Source organism: Anomaloglossus baeobatrachus, chromosome 3 (assembly GCF_048569485.1).
Source record: "Anomaloglossus baeobatrachus isolate aAnoBae1 chromosome 3, aAnoBae1.hap1, whole genome shotgun sequence".
Classification (NCBI taxonomy): domain Eukaryota; kingdom Metazoa; phylum Chordata; class Amphibia; order Anura; family Aromobatidae; genus Anomaloglossus; species Anomaloglossus baeobatrachus.
Window position 1 is genome coordinate 12,518,470 of NC_134355.1, and position 20,261 is coordinate 12,538,730.

A 20,261-nucleotide genomic window follows, 5' to 3' on the forward strand; every position below is an offset into this window, starting at 1 on the left:
CAGTCCCCCTACATGAACACACTCAGCGACGCTGAAGTGTGTAATGGCACAAACGCAGTCAGCGCTGCTGTCCCCGGTGCACTAGCACGCCCAGCAATGCTGGAGTGTTGCTGTGCGCGGTCCCCACGGGGACACAGAGTACCTCAAAGTAGCAGGGCTATGTCCCTGAACGATACTCGGCTCCTATCCAGCATGGTCCTCAGGAGCTGTGGATGGAGCACGGTCTCCTGTGCCTGGAGACCGAAAGGATCCCACTTCACCCAGAGCCCTAATTGAGGGATGGGGAAGGAAAGCAGCATGTGGGCTCCAGCCTCCGTACCCGCAATGGATACCTCAACCTTAACAACACCGCCGACAAGAGTGGGGTGAGAAGGGAGCATGCTGGGGGCCCTGTTATGGGCCCTCTTTTCTTCCATCCGACATAGTCAGCAGCTGCTGCTGACTAAGCTGTGGAGCTATGCGTGCATGTCTGACCTCCTTCGCACAAAGCATAAAAACTGATGAGCCCGTGGCAGCACGGGGGGTGTATAGGCTGAAGGGGAGGGGCTTTACCCTTTTAGTGTAATACTTTGTGTGGCCTCCGGACGCATAGCTATACACCCAATTGTCTGGGTCTCCCAATAAGGAGCGACAAAGAAAGAGATAATTAATCCAAACATGTGAAGATCATTGTTCTTTGTGCCTGAAATACTTCTTAATACTTTAGGGGAACCAAACAGAATTCTGGTGGTTTGAGGGGTTGAATAATAAATGACCCTCTGAATAAACTTTTCACAATTTAAAAAAAAATAAAAAAAAAAGAAATATTCTTTTTTGCTGCATTTCACACTTCCAGGCTGATCTACAGTGCAAATGTCACAATGCCAAGTTATTCCGAATGTGTAAACCTGCTAAATCTGCAGGGGGTGAATACTACTTGTAGGCACTGTATACTACGTATGATCGCTGGGGGTCCGGCTGCTGAGACCCCTCCAGACCCCAGAATGGCAGTGCTGTGAGCAGCCACCTCTCCTATAGCCAGAGAATGTGGCAGTGCTCGCACATGCTCAGTACCGCTCCTTTCGTGGAGGGGACTATGTGACCTGCAGTCTGGTAATCTGGGGGGTCCCAGCTGTCAGACCCCCAGTGATAATATTTTTATCATATATTCGATGGAACAGATTTTCCTCATTGTACAGGGAGGAGCCGTACAATATGCTATTCACTGCGCACTTAGACCACTGTCAGGATTTGCAACCGCCATTTACAGAGACTTTCTGACGATTGAACAAAAAGAAATCTGATAATATTTTTTCGGAAACATTACGCTTCACCCTGCACCGAGCAGCACCGCGTCACCTTAAAGAAAGCAAAGCTGTAGTGGATCCTCCGCATGTCGGCCCCCACGTCCAGCCGGCTGTCAGGGTCCGCATCATCCAGGAACATGTGCAGCTGCTCCTCCAGCCTGGAAGGAAACATTATCACATAGGATAGGATTAGATACACAGCTCAGCAGACAGCATCACACATGATAGGATTAGATACACAGCTCAGCAGACAGTATCACACATGATAGGATTAGATACACAGCTCAGCAGACAGCATCACACATGATAGGATTAGATACACAGCTCAGCAGAGAGCATCACCCAGGACAGGATTAGATACACGGCTCAGCAGACAGTATCATATAATAGGATTAGATACATAGCTCAGCAGACAGTATCACACAAGAGAGGATTAGATACACAGCTCAGCAGACAGTATCACACAGGAGAGGATTAGATACACTGCTCAGCAGACAGCATCACCCAGGACAGGATTAGATACACGGCTCAGCAGACAGTATCACACAGGAGAGGATTAGATACACGGCTCAGCAGACAGTATCACACAGGAGAGGATTAGATACACGGCTCAGCAGACAGTATCACACAGGAGAGGATTAGATACACTGCTCAGCAGACAGTATCACACAAGAGAGGATTAGATACACGGCTCAGCAGACAGTATCACACAGGATATGATTAGATACACAGCTCAGCAGACCGTATCACACAGAATAGGATTAGATACACAGCTCAGCAGACAGTATCACACAGAATAGGATTAGATACATGGTTGAGCAGACAGTATCACACAGGATAGGATTAGCTACACGGCTCAGCAGGCAGTATCATATAATTGGATTAGATACACAGCTCAGCAGACAGTATCACATAATAGGCTTAGATACACGACTCAGCAGACAATATCACACAGGAAAGGATTAGATACACGGCTCAGCAGACCGTATCACACAGGAGAGGATTAGATACACAGCTCTGCAGACAGTATCACACAGGAGAGGATTAGATACACTGCTCAGCAGACAGCATCACCCAGGACAGGATTAGATACACGGCTCAGCAGACAGTATCACACAGCATAGGATTAGATACACGGCTCAGCAGACAGTATCACACAGAATAGGATTAGATACATGGCTCAGCAGACAGTATCACATAGAATAGGATTAGATACATGGCTGAGCAGACAGTATCACACAGGATAGGATTAGCTACCCGGCTCAGCAGGCAGTATCATATAATAGGATTAGATACACAGCTCAGCAGACAGTATCACACAGGAAAGGATTAGATACACAGCTCAGCAGACCGTATCACACAGGAGAGGATTAGATACACAGCTCAGCAGACCGTATCACACAGGAGAGGATTAGATACACAGCTCAGCAGACAGTATCACACAGAATAGGATTACATACACTGCCCAGCAGACAGTATCACACAGGAGAGGATTAGATACACAGCTAAGCAGACAGTATCACACAGGAGAGGATTAGATACACGGCTCAGCAGACAGTATCACACAGGAGAGGATTAGAAACACGGCTCAGCAGACAGTATCACACAAGAGAGGATTAGATACACGGCTCAGCAGACAGTAACACACAAGAGAGGATTAGATACACGGCTCAGCAGACAGTATCACACAGGATAGGATTAGATACACAGCTCAGCAGACAGTATCACATAGGACAGGATTAGATACACAGCTCAGCAGACAGTATCACACAGGAGAGGATTAGATACACAGCTCAGCAGACAGTATCACACAGGAGAGGATTAGATACACAGCTCAGCAGACAGTATCACACAGGAGAGGATTAGATACACAGCTCAGCAGACAGTATCAAACAGGATAGGATTAGATACACTGCTCAGCAGACAGTATCACACAGGGGAGGATTAGATACACAGCTCAGCAGAAAGTATCACACAGGAGAGGATTAGATACACAGCTCAGCAGACAGTATCACACAGGAGAGGATTAGATACACAGTTCAGCAGACAGTATGAAACAGGATAGGATTAGATACACTGCTCAGCAGACTATCACACAGGGGAGGATTAGATACACAGCTCAGCAGACAGTATCACACAGGATAGGATTAGATACACAGCTCAGCGGACACTATTACACAGGATTGGATTAGATACACGCCTCAGCAGGCAGTATCACACAGGAGAGGAGTAGATACACAGCTCAGCAGACAGTATCACACAGGATAGGATTAGATACACAGCTCAGCAGACAGTATCACACAGGATAGGATTAGATACACAGCTCAGCGGACACTATTACACAGGATTGGATTAGATACACGCCTCAGCAGGCAGTATCACACAGGAGAGGAGTAGATACACAGCTCAGCAGACCGTATCACACAGGATAGGATTAGATACACGACTCAGCAGACAGTATCACACAGGAGAGGATTAGATACACGGCTCAGCAGACAGTATCACACAGGATAGGATTAGATACACAGCTCAGCGGACACTATTACACAGGATTGGATTAGATACACGACTCAGCAGACAGTATCACACAGGAGAGGATTAGATACACGGCTCAGCAGACAGTATCACACAGGATAGGATTAGATACACAGCTCAGCGGACACTATTACACAGGATTGGATTAGATACACGGCTCAGCAGGGGGTATCACACAGGAGAGGATTAGATGCATGGCTCTGCAGACAGTATCACACAGGAGAGGATTAGATACACAGCTCAGCAGACAGTATCACACAGGAGAGGATTAGATACACAGCTCAGCAGACAGTATCACACAGGAGAGGATTAGATACACAGCTCTGCAGACAGTATCACACAGGAGAGGATTAGATACACTGCTCAGCACAGTATCACAGGATAGGATTAGATATGCAGCTCAGCGGACACTATTACACAGGATAGGATTAGATACACGGCTCAGCAGGCAGTATCACACAGGAGAGGATTAGATACACGGCTCAGCAGGCAGTATCACACAGGAGAGGACTCCGTGGTTCGGTACCTCTGCAGCTCGTCTGGGGTCAGCTCCGCCGTCCTCTGCTCTCCGGTGATCAGGGCGATCTCATCTTTCAGAGCTTGAATCTGCTTCTTTAGACGCACGATCATCTGAGAAATATCAAGAATAGTGATGGGCGACCCCGGACTGTAAAATTCAGGATCCGAGCCAGACACCTAGCATCCATGCACCGACCCCGGGCACAGAGTTATCAGGGAGCTCCGTGTAACGGATTCAGCAATCAGGATAATTAAAAGGAAAAAGAAAGAAATTAGGGAATAAAGCCGGCATGTTATACTTACCAAGCCTCCAAAGCGGCTGTCACACTACCTCCAGGGCCGCTCATTAACCCTCATACATATTCACTACTTTCCCCGCCCACCGGCAGTCCCGGCATCTGATTGGTTGCAGTTAGCCTGCGCCCCCATCCTGTGTGACAGCGTGCCTGACTGCTTGGCATCACACATGGAGTCTACGTGTCTATAGTGGTGTAAAAAAAAACCCAAAATCTATAAATAAATTAGTGTAGGGTCCCCATATATTGTGATACCCAGGACAGATAAAACATACGGCTACAGGCTGCAGACCCCAGCCCTGTGCTTATCTTGTTTGTGTATCAAAATAGGAGGAACCCAATTTGGCTTTATCCTTTTAATTATTTAAATAAATATTTAAAAAAAAACAAAACAAACAGCGTGTGGTCCCCCCAATTGGATACCTAGCCAAGATAAAGCCCAACAGCTGGGAGCTGGTATTCTCAAGCTGGGGAGACCTATGGTTATTGGGCCCGCCTCCAGCCTAAAAATAGCAGCTTACAGCCGCCCAGAATTGTTGCATCCATTAGATGCGACAGTCCCTGCACTTTACCCAACTCATCCCGAATGCCCTGAATCAGGGTAATATAAAGGGAAAGTGAAAGCTCACAGCAGCCACTAAGCCCTAAATTGCGTTTTTTGCCAGGTGATGCAGATTTGGTGCAGGAAAATGGTGTATAAATTTCATCACAAAATCTGCATCTTTGGCAAAAAAAACCCGCGTTTTTCTGCCAGGAGATGCATGTCTCATTGAGCGCAGTTCACCTGAGGTGGGGTCACTGAGTTCAAGGAAGTCACCTAAGGTGAGTTTACCTGTAGTAACAGGATAGGTACCGTGGGAACCTCCAGCTGTGACTGCACAAAAACTCAGTGATGTTACCGCTCACAGCTGTGGCTAACTCATTCTCTGCCTGCAGCGGGCGGCCATGTTTTGTGCCCGCACGCTGCGACTGCAGACCGTAACAGAGATGGAATCATCGTGGGACCTCGTGTAGATTACGTTGGACCTGCATGCTTTGGGGTTAATAAACTGGAGAAAGAGGATAGCTTTTTTTTATTTTATTTCAAATAAAGGAGTTTTTTGCTGTTTGTATTTATTTCTTTTCATTTACAGATTAGTAATGGGGGTGTCTCATAGATGCCTGCCATTACTAATCTAGGGCTTGGTAGCAGCCGTAAGCTGGCATTAACCCCTTATATTACCCCGATTACCATCCGAGCAGTGCAATCAGGATGAGCTGAGTAAAGTGCCGGGATTGTCACATCTAATGGATTCGACAATTCTTGGTGGCTGCATGCTGCTATTTTTAGGCCGGGGGGACGCCAATAAGCATGGGTCTCCCCAGCCTGAGAATACCAGCCCCCAGCTGTCGGCTTTATCATGGCTGGGTATCAAAATTGAGGTGGAACTGCACACTGGTTTTTCCTTTTCTTATTTAAATAATTTTTTTAGAAAGCTGCATGCTGTTCCTCTTATGTTTATATACAGCCAAGATAAGCGCACGGCTGGGGGCTGCAGCCTGTAGCCATATGCTTTATCTGAGCTGGGTATCCTAATATGCGGGGACCCTACACCAATTATTTTAGTTACTTGATTTTACACTATAGATACGCAGACAGCGTCTGTGATTCCAACCAATCAAGAGACGCTGTCACACGGGCTGGGGGCGCGGTCTAGCTCCAACCTCAGAGACACGTGGACTGCCGGTGGGCAGTGGAAGCAGTGAATATGTTAATGAGCAGTTAATGAGCGGACCCGGAAGTAGCAACACAGCAGCGCGGGAAACTCGGTAAGTATAACGCTCCTGTTCTAATCCCCCTAGTCCTTTCTACCACCATTGTAAAGCGCAATATTCGGGTCACCATAAACTTATATGGGATTGGTGTCCGGGGTTTTTTTGTTTTTTTTTTAAATCCGGGATGGACACGCAAATCCCAAATATCTGTGAGTGTGCCCATAAGTAATCAAGAGGAAACAATTTGTGGGTGCGCGAGTGTGGAAAGCCTTGTACTGGCACCAGGTGAATGATCACAGCAGCACAGAGGATTTCAGCGGAGCAGCACGCAGCTTTGCAATATTTTCTTACCAGCTGAGGGTCGATCTCCTCGTTGAGGACGGCTTCATTCTTGATAAGGGCGACTCTTTGTGCAAAACGACAAGTAGAGATGGATTCCTGTGCGGCAGATACAGCAATGGAGGAGACGTTACAGGATCACTCATTCCACTCCGGGAGTCTGCTCATCCGCACATCCAGCTCTGCTACATCACACTAATACTATGTGGCCAAGAGCCGCCCGCAGATCAGCCACCAAGAGTCACAGGCGGCCTGCACAACCATACACAGAATAATACCGAAATACAGCAACAATGGCGTCTGGGCGCGAACGCCGAGCTACACACCGCTCAGGCACCGCACTGCACAAGCACCGCTCACATACACCGCTCATACACCTACATCAATGTTCCTCTTGTCTAAGGACAGGGTGGCGATCATAGTCGTCATACAGTTCCCCCCGAGGCTGTCCCGCAGCACAGACGTCATCATGGAGTTTCTGTACGGTATGTGGGAGCGATTCTTCTCAGCCAGCGCAATAATGACCTGCAAAAGTGACAGCAGTTATATACGGATCATACCGCCATACATAATGTACAGCGCCAGTCACTGTGTACATACATTACTGATCCTGAGTTACCTCCTATATTATACTCCAGAGCTGCACTCACTATTCTGCTGGTGCAGTCACTGTGTACATACATTACATTACTGATCCTGAGTTATCTCCTGTATTATACTCCAGAGCTGCACTCACTGTTCTGCTGGTGCAGTCACTGTGTACATACATTACATTACTGCTCCTGAGTTACCTCCTGTATTATACTCCAGAGCTGCACTCACTATTCTGCTGGTGCAGTCACTGTGTACATACATTACTGATCCTGAGTTATCTCCTGTATTATACTCCAGAGCTGCACTCACTATTCTGCTGGTGCAGTCACTGTGTATATACATTACATTACTGATCCTGAGTTACCTCCTGTATTATACTCCAGAGCTGCACTCACTATTCTGCTGGTGCAGTCACTGTGTACATACATTACATTACTGATCCGGAGTTACCCCCTGTATTATACTCCAGAGCTGCACTCAATATTCTGCTGGTGCAGTCACTGTGTATATACATTACATTACTGATCCTGAGTTACCTCCTGTATTATACTCCAGAGCTGCACTCACTATTCTGCTGGTGCAGTCACTGTGTACATACATTACATTACTGATCCTGTACAGATCCTGAGTTCCTCCTGTATTATTCTCCGGAGCTGCACTCAGTATGGTAGCACCACCTTGTGTGTGGCTGTACAGTGGGGTGTGGGGAGGTGTGACGTGTTCGGCAGTTTCTGGTGATGGTTTCTTTGTTGCACCCGTGTGACGGTGTCCTATATTCGGTGCTGTGTAGAGGAGGGCAGATTATGCAGAGCGGGGTCCTGGGTGCACGGTGACCCCACAATTTGATGCTACATAAAAGGCCCCAAGTACAGTGTCCGGCCTCCCCCGGGCGCCGTCTCCTGCTCTTTGCACGCTGTATCCCACCTCTGGATCCGCCGCTGTTCCCCGGATATCTGGGAGTTGCGCACTTCCAGACATTCCGGCTTCTCCTCTGCAGCAGCGCCGCCTCCTGCGCACACGGGGCCGCGGTTCTGCACGCTTTGTGCATATTTGGTGCGTACATTGCACAGTTTTCAGCACCAGTAAAATCATCCGGATTCCTGAAATCTGGCGCACACGAGGCGGATTTTCCCGTATTTGGAGCCAATCGCTGTAATGTTTTTTTCCAGTATTAAAAACTAAACAACGCTACTAAAAATGCATAAAAAACATGAACAAACGTGCGGATTCTGTGCAGAAAAACAGCAGCAAAAACTGCACGTGTGACCACAAGGAAGGCCCTGACCGCAAGCGAGGACGGGCGCCATGTCTATAACAGCAGGGACGGAGCGGTGCTGCTCCCTGCCCCTGGCGGCTTCTGCACAGCTCTCTGCAGAGCATTGCTTCCCCCCGGATTGTGCTCTCTGCAGAGCATTGCTTCCCCCGGATTGTGCTCTCTGCAGAGCATTGCTTCCCCCGGATTGTGCTCTCTGCAGGGCATTGCTTCCCCCGGATTGTGCTCTCTGCAGAGCATTGCTTCCCCCGGATTGTGCTCTCTGCAGGGCATTGCTTCCCCCCGGATTGTCCTCTCTGCAGGGTATTGCTTTCCCCCGGATTGTGCTCTCTGCAGAGCATTGCTTCCCCCCGGATTGTGCTCTCTGCAGGGCATTGCTTCCCCCGGATTGTGCTCTCTGCAGGGCATTGCTTCCCCCCGGATTGTGCTCTCTGCAGGCCATTGCTTCCCCCCGGATTGTGCTCTCTGCAGAGCATTGCTTCCCCCCGGATTGTGCTCTCTGCAGGGCATTGCTTCCCCCCGGATTGTGCTCTCTGCAGGGCATTGCTTCCCCCCGGATTGTGCTCTCTGCAGGGCATTGCTTCCCCCCGGATTGTGCTCTCTGCAGAGCATTGCTTCCCCCCGGATTGTGCTCTCTGCAGAGCATTGCTTCCCCCCGGATTGTGCTCTCTGCAGGGCATTGCTTCCCCCCGGATTGTGCTCTCTGCAGGCCATTGCTTCCCCCCGGATTGTGCTCTCTGCAGAGCATTGCTTCCCCCCGGATTGTCCTCTCTGCAGGGCATTGCTTCCCCCCGGATTGTGCTCTCTGCAGGGCATTGCTTCCCCCCGGATTGTCCTCTCTGCAGGGCATTGCTTCCCCCCGGATTGTCCTCTCTGCAGGGCATTGCTTCCCCCCGGATTGTCCTCTCTGCAGGGCATTGCTTCCCCCCGGATTGTCCTCTCTGCAGGGCATTGCTTCCCCCCGGATTGTGCTCTCTGCAGGGCATTGCTTCCCCCCGGATTGTCCTCTCTGCAGGGCATTGCTTCCCCCCGGATTGTGCTCTCTGCAGGGCATTGCTTCCCCCCGGATTGTGCTCTCTGCAGGGCATTGCTTCCCCCCGGATTGTGCTCTCTGTAGGGCATTGCTTCCCCCCGGATTGTGCTCTCTGCAGGGCATTGCTTCCCCCCGGATTGTCCTCTCTGCAGGGCATTGCTTCCCCCCGGATTGTGCTCTCTGCAGGGCATTGCTTCCCCCCGGATTGTGCTCTCTGCAGGGCATTGCTTCCCCCCGGATGGTGCTCTCTGCAGGGCATTGCTTCCCCCCGGATTGTGCTCTCTGCAGAGCATTGCTTCCCCCCGGATTGTGCTCTCTGCAGGACATTGCTTCCCCCCGGATTCTGCTCTCTGCAGGGCATTGCTTCCCCCCGGATTGTGCTCTCTGCAGAGCATTGCTTCCCCCCGGATTGTGCTCTCTGCAGAGCATTGCTTCCCCCCGGATTGTGCTCTCTGCAGGGCATTGCTTCCCCCCGGATTGTGCTCTCTGCAGGGCATTGCTTCCCCCCGGATTGTGCTCTCTGCAGGCCATTGCTTCCCCCCGGATTGTGCTCTCTGCAGAGCATTGCTTCCCCCCGGATTGTGCTCTCTGCAGGGCATTGCTTCCCCCCGGATTGTGCTCTCTGCAGGGCATTGCTTCCCCCCGGATTGTGCTCTCTGCAGAGCATTGCTTCCCACCGGATTGTGCTCTCTGCAGAGCATTGCTTCCCCCCGGATTGTGCTCTCTGCAGGGCATTGCTTCCCCCGGATTTTGCTCTCTGCAGGGCATTGCTTCCCCCCGGATTGTGCTCTCTGCAGGCCATTGCTTCCCCCCGGATTGTGCTCTCTGCAGAGCATTGCTTCCCCCCGGATTGTGCTCTCTGCAGGGCATTGCTTCCCCCCGGATTGTGCTCTCTGCAGGGCATTGCTTCCCCCGGATTGTGCTCTCTGCAGAGCATTGCTTTCCCCCGGATTGTGCTCTCTGCAGAGCATTGCTTTCCCCCGGATTGTGCTCTCTGCAGGGCATTGCTTTCCCCCGGATTGTGCTCTCTGCAGGGCATTGCTTCCCCCCGGATTGTGCTCTCTGCAGAGCATTGCTTCCCCCGGATTCTGCTCTCTGCAGGGCATTGCTTTCCCCCGGATTGTGCTCTCTGCAGGGCATTGCTTCCCCCAGATTGTGCTCTCTGCAGGGCATTGCTTCCCCCGGATTGTGCTCTCTGCAGGGCATTGCTTCCCCCGGATTGTGCTCTCTGCAGGGCATTGCTTCCCCCGGATTGTGCTCTCTGCAGGGCATTGCTTCCCCCGGATTGTGCTCTCTGCAGGGCATTGCTTCCCCCCGGATTGTGCTCTCTGCAGGGCATTGCTTCCCCCGGATTGTGCTCTCTGCAGGGCATTGCTTCCCCCCGGATTGTGCTCTCTGCAGAGCATTGCTTCCCCCCGGATTGTGCTCTCTGCAGGGCATTGCTTCCCCCCGGATTGTGCTCTCTGCAGAGCATTGCTTTCCCCGGATTGTGCTCTCTGCAGGGCATTGCTTCCCCCGGATTGTGCTCTCTGCAGGGCATTGCTTCCCCCCGGATTGTGCTCTCTGCAGAGCATTGCTTCCCCCCGGATTGTGCTCTCTGCAGGGCATTGCTTCCCCCCGGATTGTGCTCTCTGCAGGGCATTGCTTCCCCCCGGATCGTGCTCTCTGCAGAGCATTGCTTTCCCCGGATTGTGCTCTCTGCAGGGCTTTGCTTCCCCCCGGATTGTGCTCTCTGCAGGGCTTTGCTTCCCCCCGGATTGTGCTCTCTGCAGGGCATTGCTTCCCCTCGGATTGTGCTCTCTGCAGGGCATTGCTTTCCCCCGGATTGTGCTCTCTGCCCCTGGCTGTATCTGCACAGCTCTCTGCAGGGCATTGCTTCCCCCGGATTGTGCTCTCTGCAGGGCATTGCTACCCCCCGGATTGTGCTCTCTGCAGGGCATTGCTTCCCCCGGATTGTGCTCTCTGCAGGGCATTGCTACCCCCCAGATTGTGCTCTCTGCAGGGCATTGCTTCCCCCCGGATTGTGCTCTCTGCAGGGCATTGCTTCCCCCGGATTGTGCTCTCTGCAGGGCATTGCTTCCCCCCGGATTCTGCTCTCTGCAGGGCATTGCTTCCCCCCGGATTCTGCTCTCTGCAGGGCATTGCTTTCCCCAGATTGTGCTCTCTGCAGGGCATTGCTTTCCCCCGGATTCTGCTCTCTGCAGTGCATTGCTTTCCCCCGGATTCTGCTCTCTGCAGGGCATTATTTTCCCCGGATTCTGCTCTCTGCAGGCCATTGCTTTCCCCCTGATTGTGCTCTCTGCAGGGCATTGCTTTCCCCCGGATTCTGCTCTCTGCAGGGCATTGCTTTCCCTCTGATTCTGCTCTCTGCAGGGCATTGCTTTCCCTCTGATTGTGCTCTCTGCAGGGCATTGCTTTCACCAGATTGTGCTCTCTGCAGGGCATTGCTTCCCCCCGGATTGTGCTCTCTGCAGGGCATTGCTTCCCCCTGGATTGTGCTCTATGCAGGGCATTGCTTCCCCCCGGATTGTGCTCTCTGCAGGGCATTGCTTCCCCCCCCGGATTGTGCTCTCTGCAGGCCATTGCTTCCCCCCGGATTGTGCTCTGCAGGGCATTACTTCCCCCCGGATTGTGCTCTCTGCAGGGCATTGCTTTCCCCCGGATTGTGCTCTCTGCAGGGCATTGCTTCCCCCTGGATTGTGCTCTCTGCAGGGCACTGCTTCCCCCCGGATTGTGCTCTCTGCAGGGCATTGCTTCCCCCCGGATTGTGCTCTCTGCAGAGCATTGCTTCCCCCCGGATTGTGCTCTCTGCAGAGCATTGCTGCCCCCCGGATTGTGCTCTCTGCAGGGCATTGCTTCCCCCCGGATTGTGCTCTCTGCAGGGCATTGCTTCCCCCCGGATTTTGCTCTCTGCAGGGCATTGCTTCCCCCCGGATTGTGCTCTCTGCAGGGCATTGCTTCCCCCCGGATTGTGCTCTCTGCAGGGCATTGGTTCCCCCGGATTGTGCTCTCTGCAGGGCATTGCTTCCCCCCGGATTGTGCTCTGTGCAGGGCATTGCTTCCCCCCGGATTCTGCACTCTGCAGGGCATTGCTTCCCCCCGGATTGTGCTCTCTGCAGGGCATTGCTTCCCCCCGGATTGTGCTCGTATCCCCGCTCACCTGCTCCAGGTAATGCAGAGACAGGTTGATGTACTTGGCCTCGGTCAGCAGCTGTCCCCCGACCCCGGACTTGGCCACTCGCTCAGATCCGGCCAGGTCCACGAGGTGCAGCTTGGCGCGGCGGACGGTGGCGGAGCCGGGCTCCTTGCTGCAGATGTGGATGGTGAAGATACAGTGCGAGCGGGTGGACGCCTGGTTCATCGGAGTCTAGAGAGAAAGAAGGAAAAATCAGTGAGAAAAAACATCTGCAGCTTCCCAATATCCTCACCTCTGAGAAGACCTCCGCTAGCTGTCAGTGAATAGCACCACTCTTTATTTACCTACTGAGCCTGAAATTCTCCGATTTATTCTGGTGATACTTTACGACAAACTATCAGCACATGAGGAGAAAGTCGCTCACAGAGGATTGTGGATACATTGCAACAAACCCCCAGCCGTGAGAAGTGTTCACTGACAGCAAGCAGTGATCTTCAAGAGTGAAAAAAACAGGAGCAGAAGTGATCATCCGCAGGACATATAGGCTGACGGCAGCAATTTATAGCCGGAGGCCGGGTAATGTTCCCGGCAGTAAAGCGGAACGTGGTAAATATTTATAGACAGAAGGGGCTTCATCATAAACATTTACACTCCGGGGGGGAGAGGACGTCAGGACGCGGTCCAGGCCGAGCCGCAGGAAAACCGCGGGAAGTTCACTCCGCCAGCAATACAATAACAATGGCGCAAGCGCTATAAATCAGGACCACCAGAAAATACCCATATGACCAGCGGAGAGGACAAAGTGCCTCCAGAGAAGAGGACAAGGAGCCCCCCAGAGAAGAGGACAAGAGCAAGGGGTGCTCCCCAGAGAAGAGGACAAGGAGTCCCCCCAGAGAAGAGGACAAGAGCAAGGGGTGCTCCCCAGAGAAGAGGACAAGGAGTCCCCCCAGAGAAGAAGACAAGAGGACAAGGCGCCCCCCAGAAAAGAGGACAAGGCGCCCCCCAGAAAAGAGGACAAGGCGCCCCCCAGAAAAGAGGACAAGGCGCCCCCCAGAAAAGAGGACAAGGCGCCCCCCAGAAAAGAGGACAAGGCGCCCCCCAGAAAAGAGGACAAGGAGCCCCCCAGAAAAGAGGACAAGGCGCCCCCCAGAAAAGAGGACAAGGCGCCCCCCAGAAAAGAGGACAAGGAGCCCCCCAGAAAAGAGGACTAGGCGCCCCCCAGAAAAGAGGACAAGGCGCCCCCCAGAAAAGAGGACAAGGCGCCCCCCAGAAAAGAGGACAAGGCGCCCCCCAGAAAAGAGGACAAGGAGCCCCCCAGAGAAGAGGACAAGGAGCCCCCCAGAGAAGAGGACAAGGAGCCCCCCCAGAGAAGAGGACAAGGAGCCCCCCCAGAGAAGAGGACAAGGAGTCCCCCCAGAGAAGAGGACAAGGAGTCCCCCCAGAGAAGAGGACAAGGAGTCCCCCCAGAGAAGAGGACAAGGAGTCCCCCCAGAGAAGAGGACAAGGAGTCCCCCCAGAGAAGAGGACAAGGAGTCCCACCAGAGAAGAGGACAAGGAGTCCCCCAGAGAAGAGGACAAGGAGTCCCCCAGAGAAGAGGACAAGGAGTCCCCCAGAGAAGAGGACAAGGAGTCCCCCCCAGAGAAGAGGACAAGGAGTCCCACCAGAGAAGAGGACAAGGAGTCCCCCAGAGAACAGGACAAGAGCAAGGGGCGCTCCCCAGAGAAGAGGACAATGAATCATCTTCATCCACCGATATCATTACACAAACTGCGAGAACAGAGACAATGTGCCAGAGTGAAAGGGAAGAAGCAGCACAGAGTATTTCAGGAGAGGAGAGCACTGTTCTTATAGGAGGACACAGAGATACAGAGGAAGGAGCAGGTCCCAGCAGCACAGAGTATTTCAGGAGAGGAGAGCACTGATCTTATAGGAGGACACAGAGATACATAGAGGAAGGAGCAGATCCCAGCAGCACAGAGTATTTCAGGAAAGGAGAGCGCTGATCTTATAGGAGGTCATAGAGATACCGAGGAAGGAGCAGGACCCAGCAGCACAGAGTATTTCAGGAGAGGAGAAACTGATCTTATAGGAGGTCACAGAGATACATAGAGGAAGGAGCAGGTCCCAGCAGCACAGAGTATTTCAGGAGAGGAGAGACTGATCTTATAGGAGGTCACAGAGATACATAGAGGAAGGAGCAGGACCCAGCAGCACAAAGTATTTTAGGAGAGGAAAACACTGATCTTATAGGAGGTCACAGAGATACATAGAGGAAGGAGCAGGACCCAGCAGCACAGAGTATTTCAGGAGAGGAGAGCACTGATCTTATAGGAGGTCATAGAGATACAGAGGAAGGAGCAGGACCCAGCAGCACAGAGGATTTCAGGAGAGGAGAGCACTGATCTTATAGGAGGTCACAGAGATACATAGAGGAAGGAGCAGGACCCAGCAGCACAGAGTATTTCAGGAGAGGAGAGCACTGATCTTATAGGAGGTCACAGAGATACATAGAGGAAGGAGCAGGACCCAGCAGCACAGAGTATTTCAGGAGAGGAGAGCACTGATCTTATAGGAGGTCACAGAGATACATAGAGGAAGGAGCAGGACCCAGCAGCACAGAGTATTTCAGGAGAGGAGAGCACTGATCTTATAGGAGGTCACAGAGATACATAGAGGAAGGAGCAGGACCCAGCAGCACAGAGTATTTCAGGAGAGGAGAGCACTGATCTTATAGGAGGTCACAGAGATACATAGAGGAAGGAGCAGGTCCCAGCAGCACAGAGTATTTCAGGAGAAGAGAGCACTGATCTTATAGGAGGTCACAGAGATACATAGAGGAAGGAGCAGGACCCAGCAGCACAGAGTATTTCAGGAGAGGAGAGCACTGATCTTATAGGAGGACACAGAGATACATAGAGGAAGGAGCAGGACCCAGCAGCACAGAGTATTTCAGGAGAGGAGAGCACTGATCTTATAGGAGGTTACAGAGATACATAGAGGAATGAGCAGGACCCAGCAGCACAGAGTATTTCAGGAGAGGAGAGCACTGATCTTATAGGAGGTCACAGAGATACATAGAGGAAGGGGCAGGTCCCAGCAGCACAGAGGATTTCAGGAGAGGAGAGTGCTGATCTTATAGGAGGTTACAGAGATACATAGAGGAATGAGCAGGACCCAGCAGCACAGAGTATTTCAGGAGAGGAGAGCACTGATCTTATAGGAGGTCACAGAGATACATAGAGGAAGGGGCAGGTCCCAGCAGCACAGAGTATTTCAGGAGAGGAGAGCGCTGATCTAATAGGAGCTAACAGAGATACATAGAGGAAGGAGCAGGACCCAGCAGCACAGAGGATTTCAGGACAGTAGTGCTGATCTTGTCCCCTCCTGTGACAGGGGCAGCGTAAATAATAGAGACAAGAAGGAGATCAGAGATAGTAATTTAGATCCTGGAACAATTAGGGTCCCCCAGCAGCACAGAGGATTTCAGGAGAGACATATTCTGAGGTGCCGGCAGCCTCCTGACTATTTGATGACATGACAGGCAAGGGACATAAAAGTCAGTAACTAAATGTAAAGAAAAGATAACATGAGCGCCGGTGCTGTCCGCGGTGTGAGCGGATACTTGGGGCTGATGAGAATGGTGACCTCGGCTGGTGAGATGATGTGTTCCATTACTGGCTGATCCGGGGAGATGATGAGCGGAGGATGACTCCTGCAGTTATTGGCCGGGTCTGGTCCACAGCGCGGATCACTCCTCGTACGTGGGAAAGAGCCGCCGCTCGGGGCTTCACATTTGGTAGACATTACGCTGGTGATGGACGATGCTTGTCCGCTAAAGCTGTGGTGAGAAACCTGCTGTGGCTGACAACACGGCGTCACCCGCTGCCAGGGAAATCCCGGAGAAGATGCTGCAGAACCTCGTCTATGCATCATCCCCGGATCCAGAACCGCGGAAAGAGGAAAAAGTCAACGGCGCAGACGGCATGAGTGACGGCAGTGGCGGTGTGTGAGTGATGGCGGCGGTGCTGGTGGCGTGTGAGTGACGGCGGCGGTGCTGGCGGCGTGTGAGTGATGGCGGCGGTGCTGGCGGCGTGTGAGTGATGGCGGCGGTGCTGGCAGCGTGTGAGTGATGGCGGCGGTGCTGGCAGCGTGTGAGTGATGGCAGCGGTGCTGGCGGTGTGTGAGTGATGGCGGCGGTGCGTGAGTGATGGCGGCGGTGCTGGAGGCGTGTGAGTGACGGCGGCGGTGCTGGCAGCGTGTGAGTGATGGCGGCGGTGTGTGAGTGATGGCGGCGGTGCTGGTGGCGTGTGAGTGACGGCGGCGGTGCTGGCGGCGTGTGAGTGATGGCGGCGGTGTGTGAGTGATGGCGGCGGTGCTGGTGGCGTGTGAGTGACAGCGGCGGTGCTGGCGGTGTGTGAGTGATGGCGGCGGTGTGTGAGTGATGGCGGCGGTGCTGGTGGCGTGTGAGTGACGGCGGCGGTGCTGGCGGCGTGTGAGTGATGGCGGCGGTGCTGGTGGCGTGTGAGTGACGGCGGCGGTGCTGGTGGCGTGTGAGTGACGGCGGCGGTGCTGGCGGTGTGTGAGTGATGGCGGCGGTGCTGGTGGCGTGTGAGTGATGGCGGCGGTGCTGGTGGTGTGTGAGTGATGGCGGCGGTGCTGGTGGCGTGTGAGTGATGGCGGCGGTGCTGGTGGTGTGTGAGTGATGGCGGCGGTGCTGGTGGCGTGTGAGTGATGGCGGCGGTGCTGGTGGTGTGTGAGTGATGGCGGCGGTGCTGGTGGCGTGTGAGTGATGGCGGCGGTGCTGGTGGTGTGTGAGTGATGGCGGCGGTGCTGGCAGCGTGTGAGTGACGGCGGCGGTGCTGGCGGTGTGTGAGTGATGGCGGCGGTGCTGGTGGCGTGTGAGTGACGGCGGCGGTGCTGGCGGTGTGTGAGTGATGGCGGCGGTGCTGGTGGCGTGTGAGTGATGGCGGCGGTGCTGGTGGCGTGTGAGTGATGGCGGCGGTGCTGGTGGCGTGTGAGTGACGGCGGCGGTGCTGGCGGCGTGTGAGTGATGGCGGCGGTTATGTGCACCTCCGCTCCATTCACCATCTATAGGGCAGTCAGGAAAAGCCGAGCGCTGCGCTTCCACTGAAGACGGGGGACACTTCCTGAATTTTGTGAGATGATGGATCCTGCCCAAAATCTCCACTAGTTCTGAACCCAGATGACATCATGGGTTATACTCCAGTCACACCCGAAGCTGCACAATGTAAGACGTACACACAGACGTACAGAGGAGGAAAACAATGAGGCAGGCCGTGCCGGATGGAGGAGCCCTCAGCGCCCCCCATGGTCTCCCCTGTAGTCTCCCTCGTGGTCTCCCCTGTAGTCTCCCTCGTGGTCTCCCCTGTAGTCTCCCTCGTGGTCTCCCCCCTGTGGTCTCCCCCGTGGTCTCCCCCGTGGTCTCCTCCGTGGTCTCCTGCGCGCAGAGTTCAATCCACCTCTCACTTTTACACCAAACCTTCCAGGACGCTGCACACGTGGTAGTGATCGGGGGCGGCAGATTTATGGGAAACGTCTTTGCTCTTAGTAGGGTTGGGCCATAAATGAAAACTGTTGATGAAGTGATGAGGGTCAGCGGCTGCGGATGGGGGGGTTATCATCAGCGAGGCTCCCACATGTCATATAACATCCCCCCTTCTGTCCATGCAGCCCCCGATACATAGGAAAGAAGCCCCCAATCCTTCCCTATTATCGAATGCCGGCCATAAACACTGGACACATGCAGGTGGATCCAACACTGAGGGTCCGGTGCAATCCCCCTCCTCCCATAGTCCTCTAGTGCAAGACCTCAATGTTCACAATATACAGGGAGGAGGGGGATGCAGCTGCAGCTTCGCGCTTTGTGTCAGCTCGGCTCCAGGTAATCAGCAGATCACACATCTGAGCACGCGGGATCGGGTGTAAGTGACCAGAACCGGAGAGCCCACATCTGCAGTTCTGGCGGCTCCGTTCCCCAGCGTTCCTGTACGGGGTCCGTCTGCCTCCGCAGGGTGCCCCCCTCTCACCTCGGCTATCATGCGGTTGGTGTCCCCCAGGAACAGCAGGTTGAGGGCGTCCTCTTCGGTGGAGGCCGGCTGCAGGGACAGGTTCTTCAGGTGGATGTTCTGCTCCGGATCCTCCATGATGGTCACCTTCCTGGCCACAAATCAGAACACATTAGTGCATTGGACGCGGATATTCAGGTCTCTGCTCAATCACTACATTGGAATACTTCATGGGTAAATTTAGGGGCATTTCCCCCCCGGGGCCTCCGTGGCACCTCCACAGAATACGCCCCACGTGGCTGACACATGGAGAACAGACCTACGTCCGGGCACCCAGCTTTCCCAGAGACTGATATACAACCGCCATCAGCGTGGACGTTCTTAATGCAGAGGGCGATTTCGGCGTTTCCACAATGGCTGCCCCGGTCGGCCCCTACAGGTCACAATACCGCGTCCGTGGAAATAGCTGCAGACGAGGAATATAAACATCTGCTTTGTGGCACGCTGGTGGAGATTGGCATCGGATTTCTAAATAAACAGTTACAGGGCCAATTGTCGAGGGCGGTAATCATTTCCTACTCAGGCGAGCCTATTTTTGTTTTCCTCGTGGTCGGGGCGGTGAGAGCGGTAATCAGCGGATCTGGCGGTCGTATTTAGCGGCAGGTGGTTGGTTTCCAAACATTTTATACAGATGAGAAGTCCTGACTGTCACTATGCCTGTAAGAGGAGTACACATATATCTGACATACTCTGTGCTGCTGTGGACGCTGCTCCCGGGGGGTCTCCACACTCCTGCACTAGTTATACGCAGCCTTGTCCTCAGTAACTACTCCTGGCAGCAGCTGGAATTGTGCCCTGGAAGCAGACGTGCCCCCCATGGGATTCCTCTAAGGTGCATGGTGCAGTGAGGAGCCCGCGACATTACACGGAGGAACGCTGGCGGGTGACAGCGGCAGGTAGGAGCCCGCAACATTACACAGAGGAGCGCTGGCGGGTGACAGCGGCAGGTAGGAGCCCGCGACGTTACACGGAGGAACGCTGGCGGGTGACAGCGGCAGGTAGGAGCCCGCAACATTACACAGAGGAGCGCTGGCGGGTGACAGCGGCAGGTAGGAGCCCGCGACATTACACGGAGGAGCGCTGACGGGTGACAGTGGCAGGTAGGAGCCCGCGACATTACACGGAGGAGCGCTGGCGGGTGACAGCAGCAGGTAGGAGCCCGCGACACTACACGGAGGAGCGCTGGCGGGTGACAGCGGCAGGTAGGAGCCCGCGACACTACACGGAGGAACGCTGGTGGGTGACAGCGGCAGGTAGGAGCCCGCGACACTACACGGAGGAGCGCTGGCGGGTGACAGTGGCAGGTAGGAGCCCGCGACATTACACGGAGGAGCACTGGCGGGTGACAGCGGCAGGTAGGAGCCTGCGACATTACACGGAGGAGCGCTGGTGGGTGACAGCGGCAGGT

General features: G+C 53.6%; 1 protein-coding gene across 4 annotated transcripts in view; it reads right to left on the reverse strand.

The window, feature by feature from the left end:
• Positions 1-20,261, reverse strand: part of KIF6 (kinesin family member 6) — a 286,491-nt gene that overhangs the window by 149,483 nt on the left and 116,747 nt on the right. For all 4 annotated transcript variants that reach the window (XM_075338997.1, XM_075338993.1, XM_075338994.1 and 1 more), the window contains 6 exons: positions 18,815-18,944; positions 12,791-12,997; positions 7,112-7,255; positions 6,743-6,829; positions 4,348-4,451; positions 1,339-1,444 (listed from right to left, as the gene is read on the reverse strand). In XM_075338997.1, the coding sequence (XP_075195112.1) occupies positions 1,339-1,444; positions 4,348-4,451; positions 6,743-6,829; positions 7,112-7,255; positions 12,791-12,997; positions 18,815-18,944 (778 nt within the window). The remainder of the gene's footprint in view (positions 1-1,338; positions 1,445-4,347; positions 4,452-6,742; positions 6,830-7,111; positions 7,256-12,790; positions 12,998-18,814; positions 18,945-20,261) is intronic.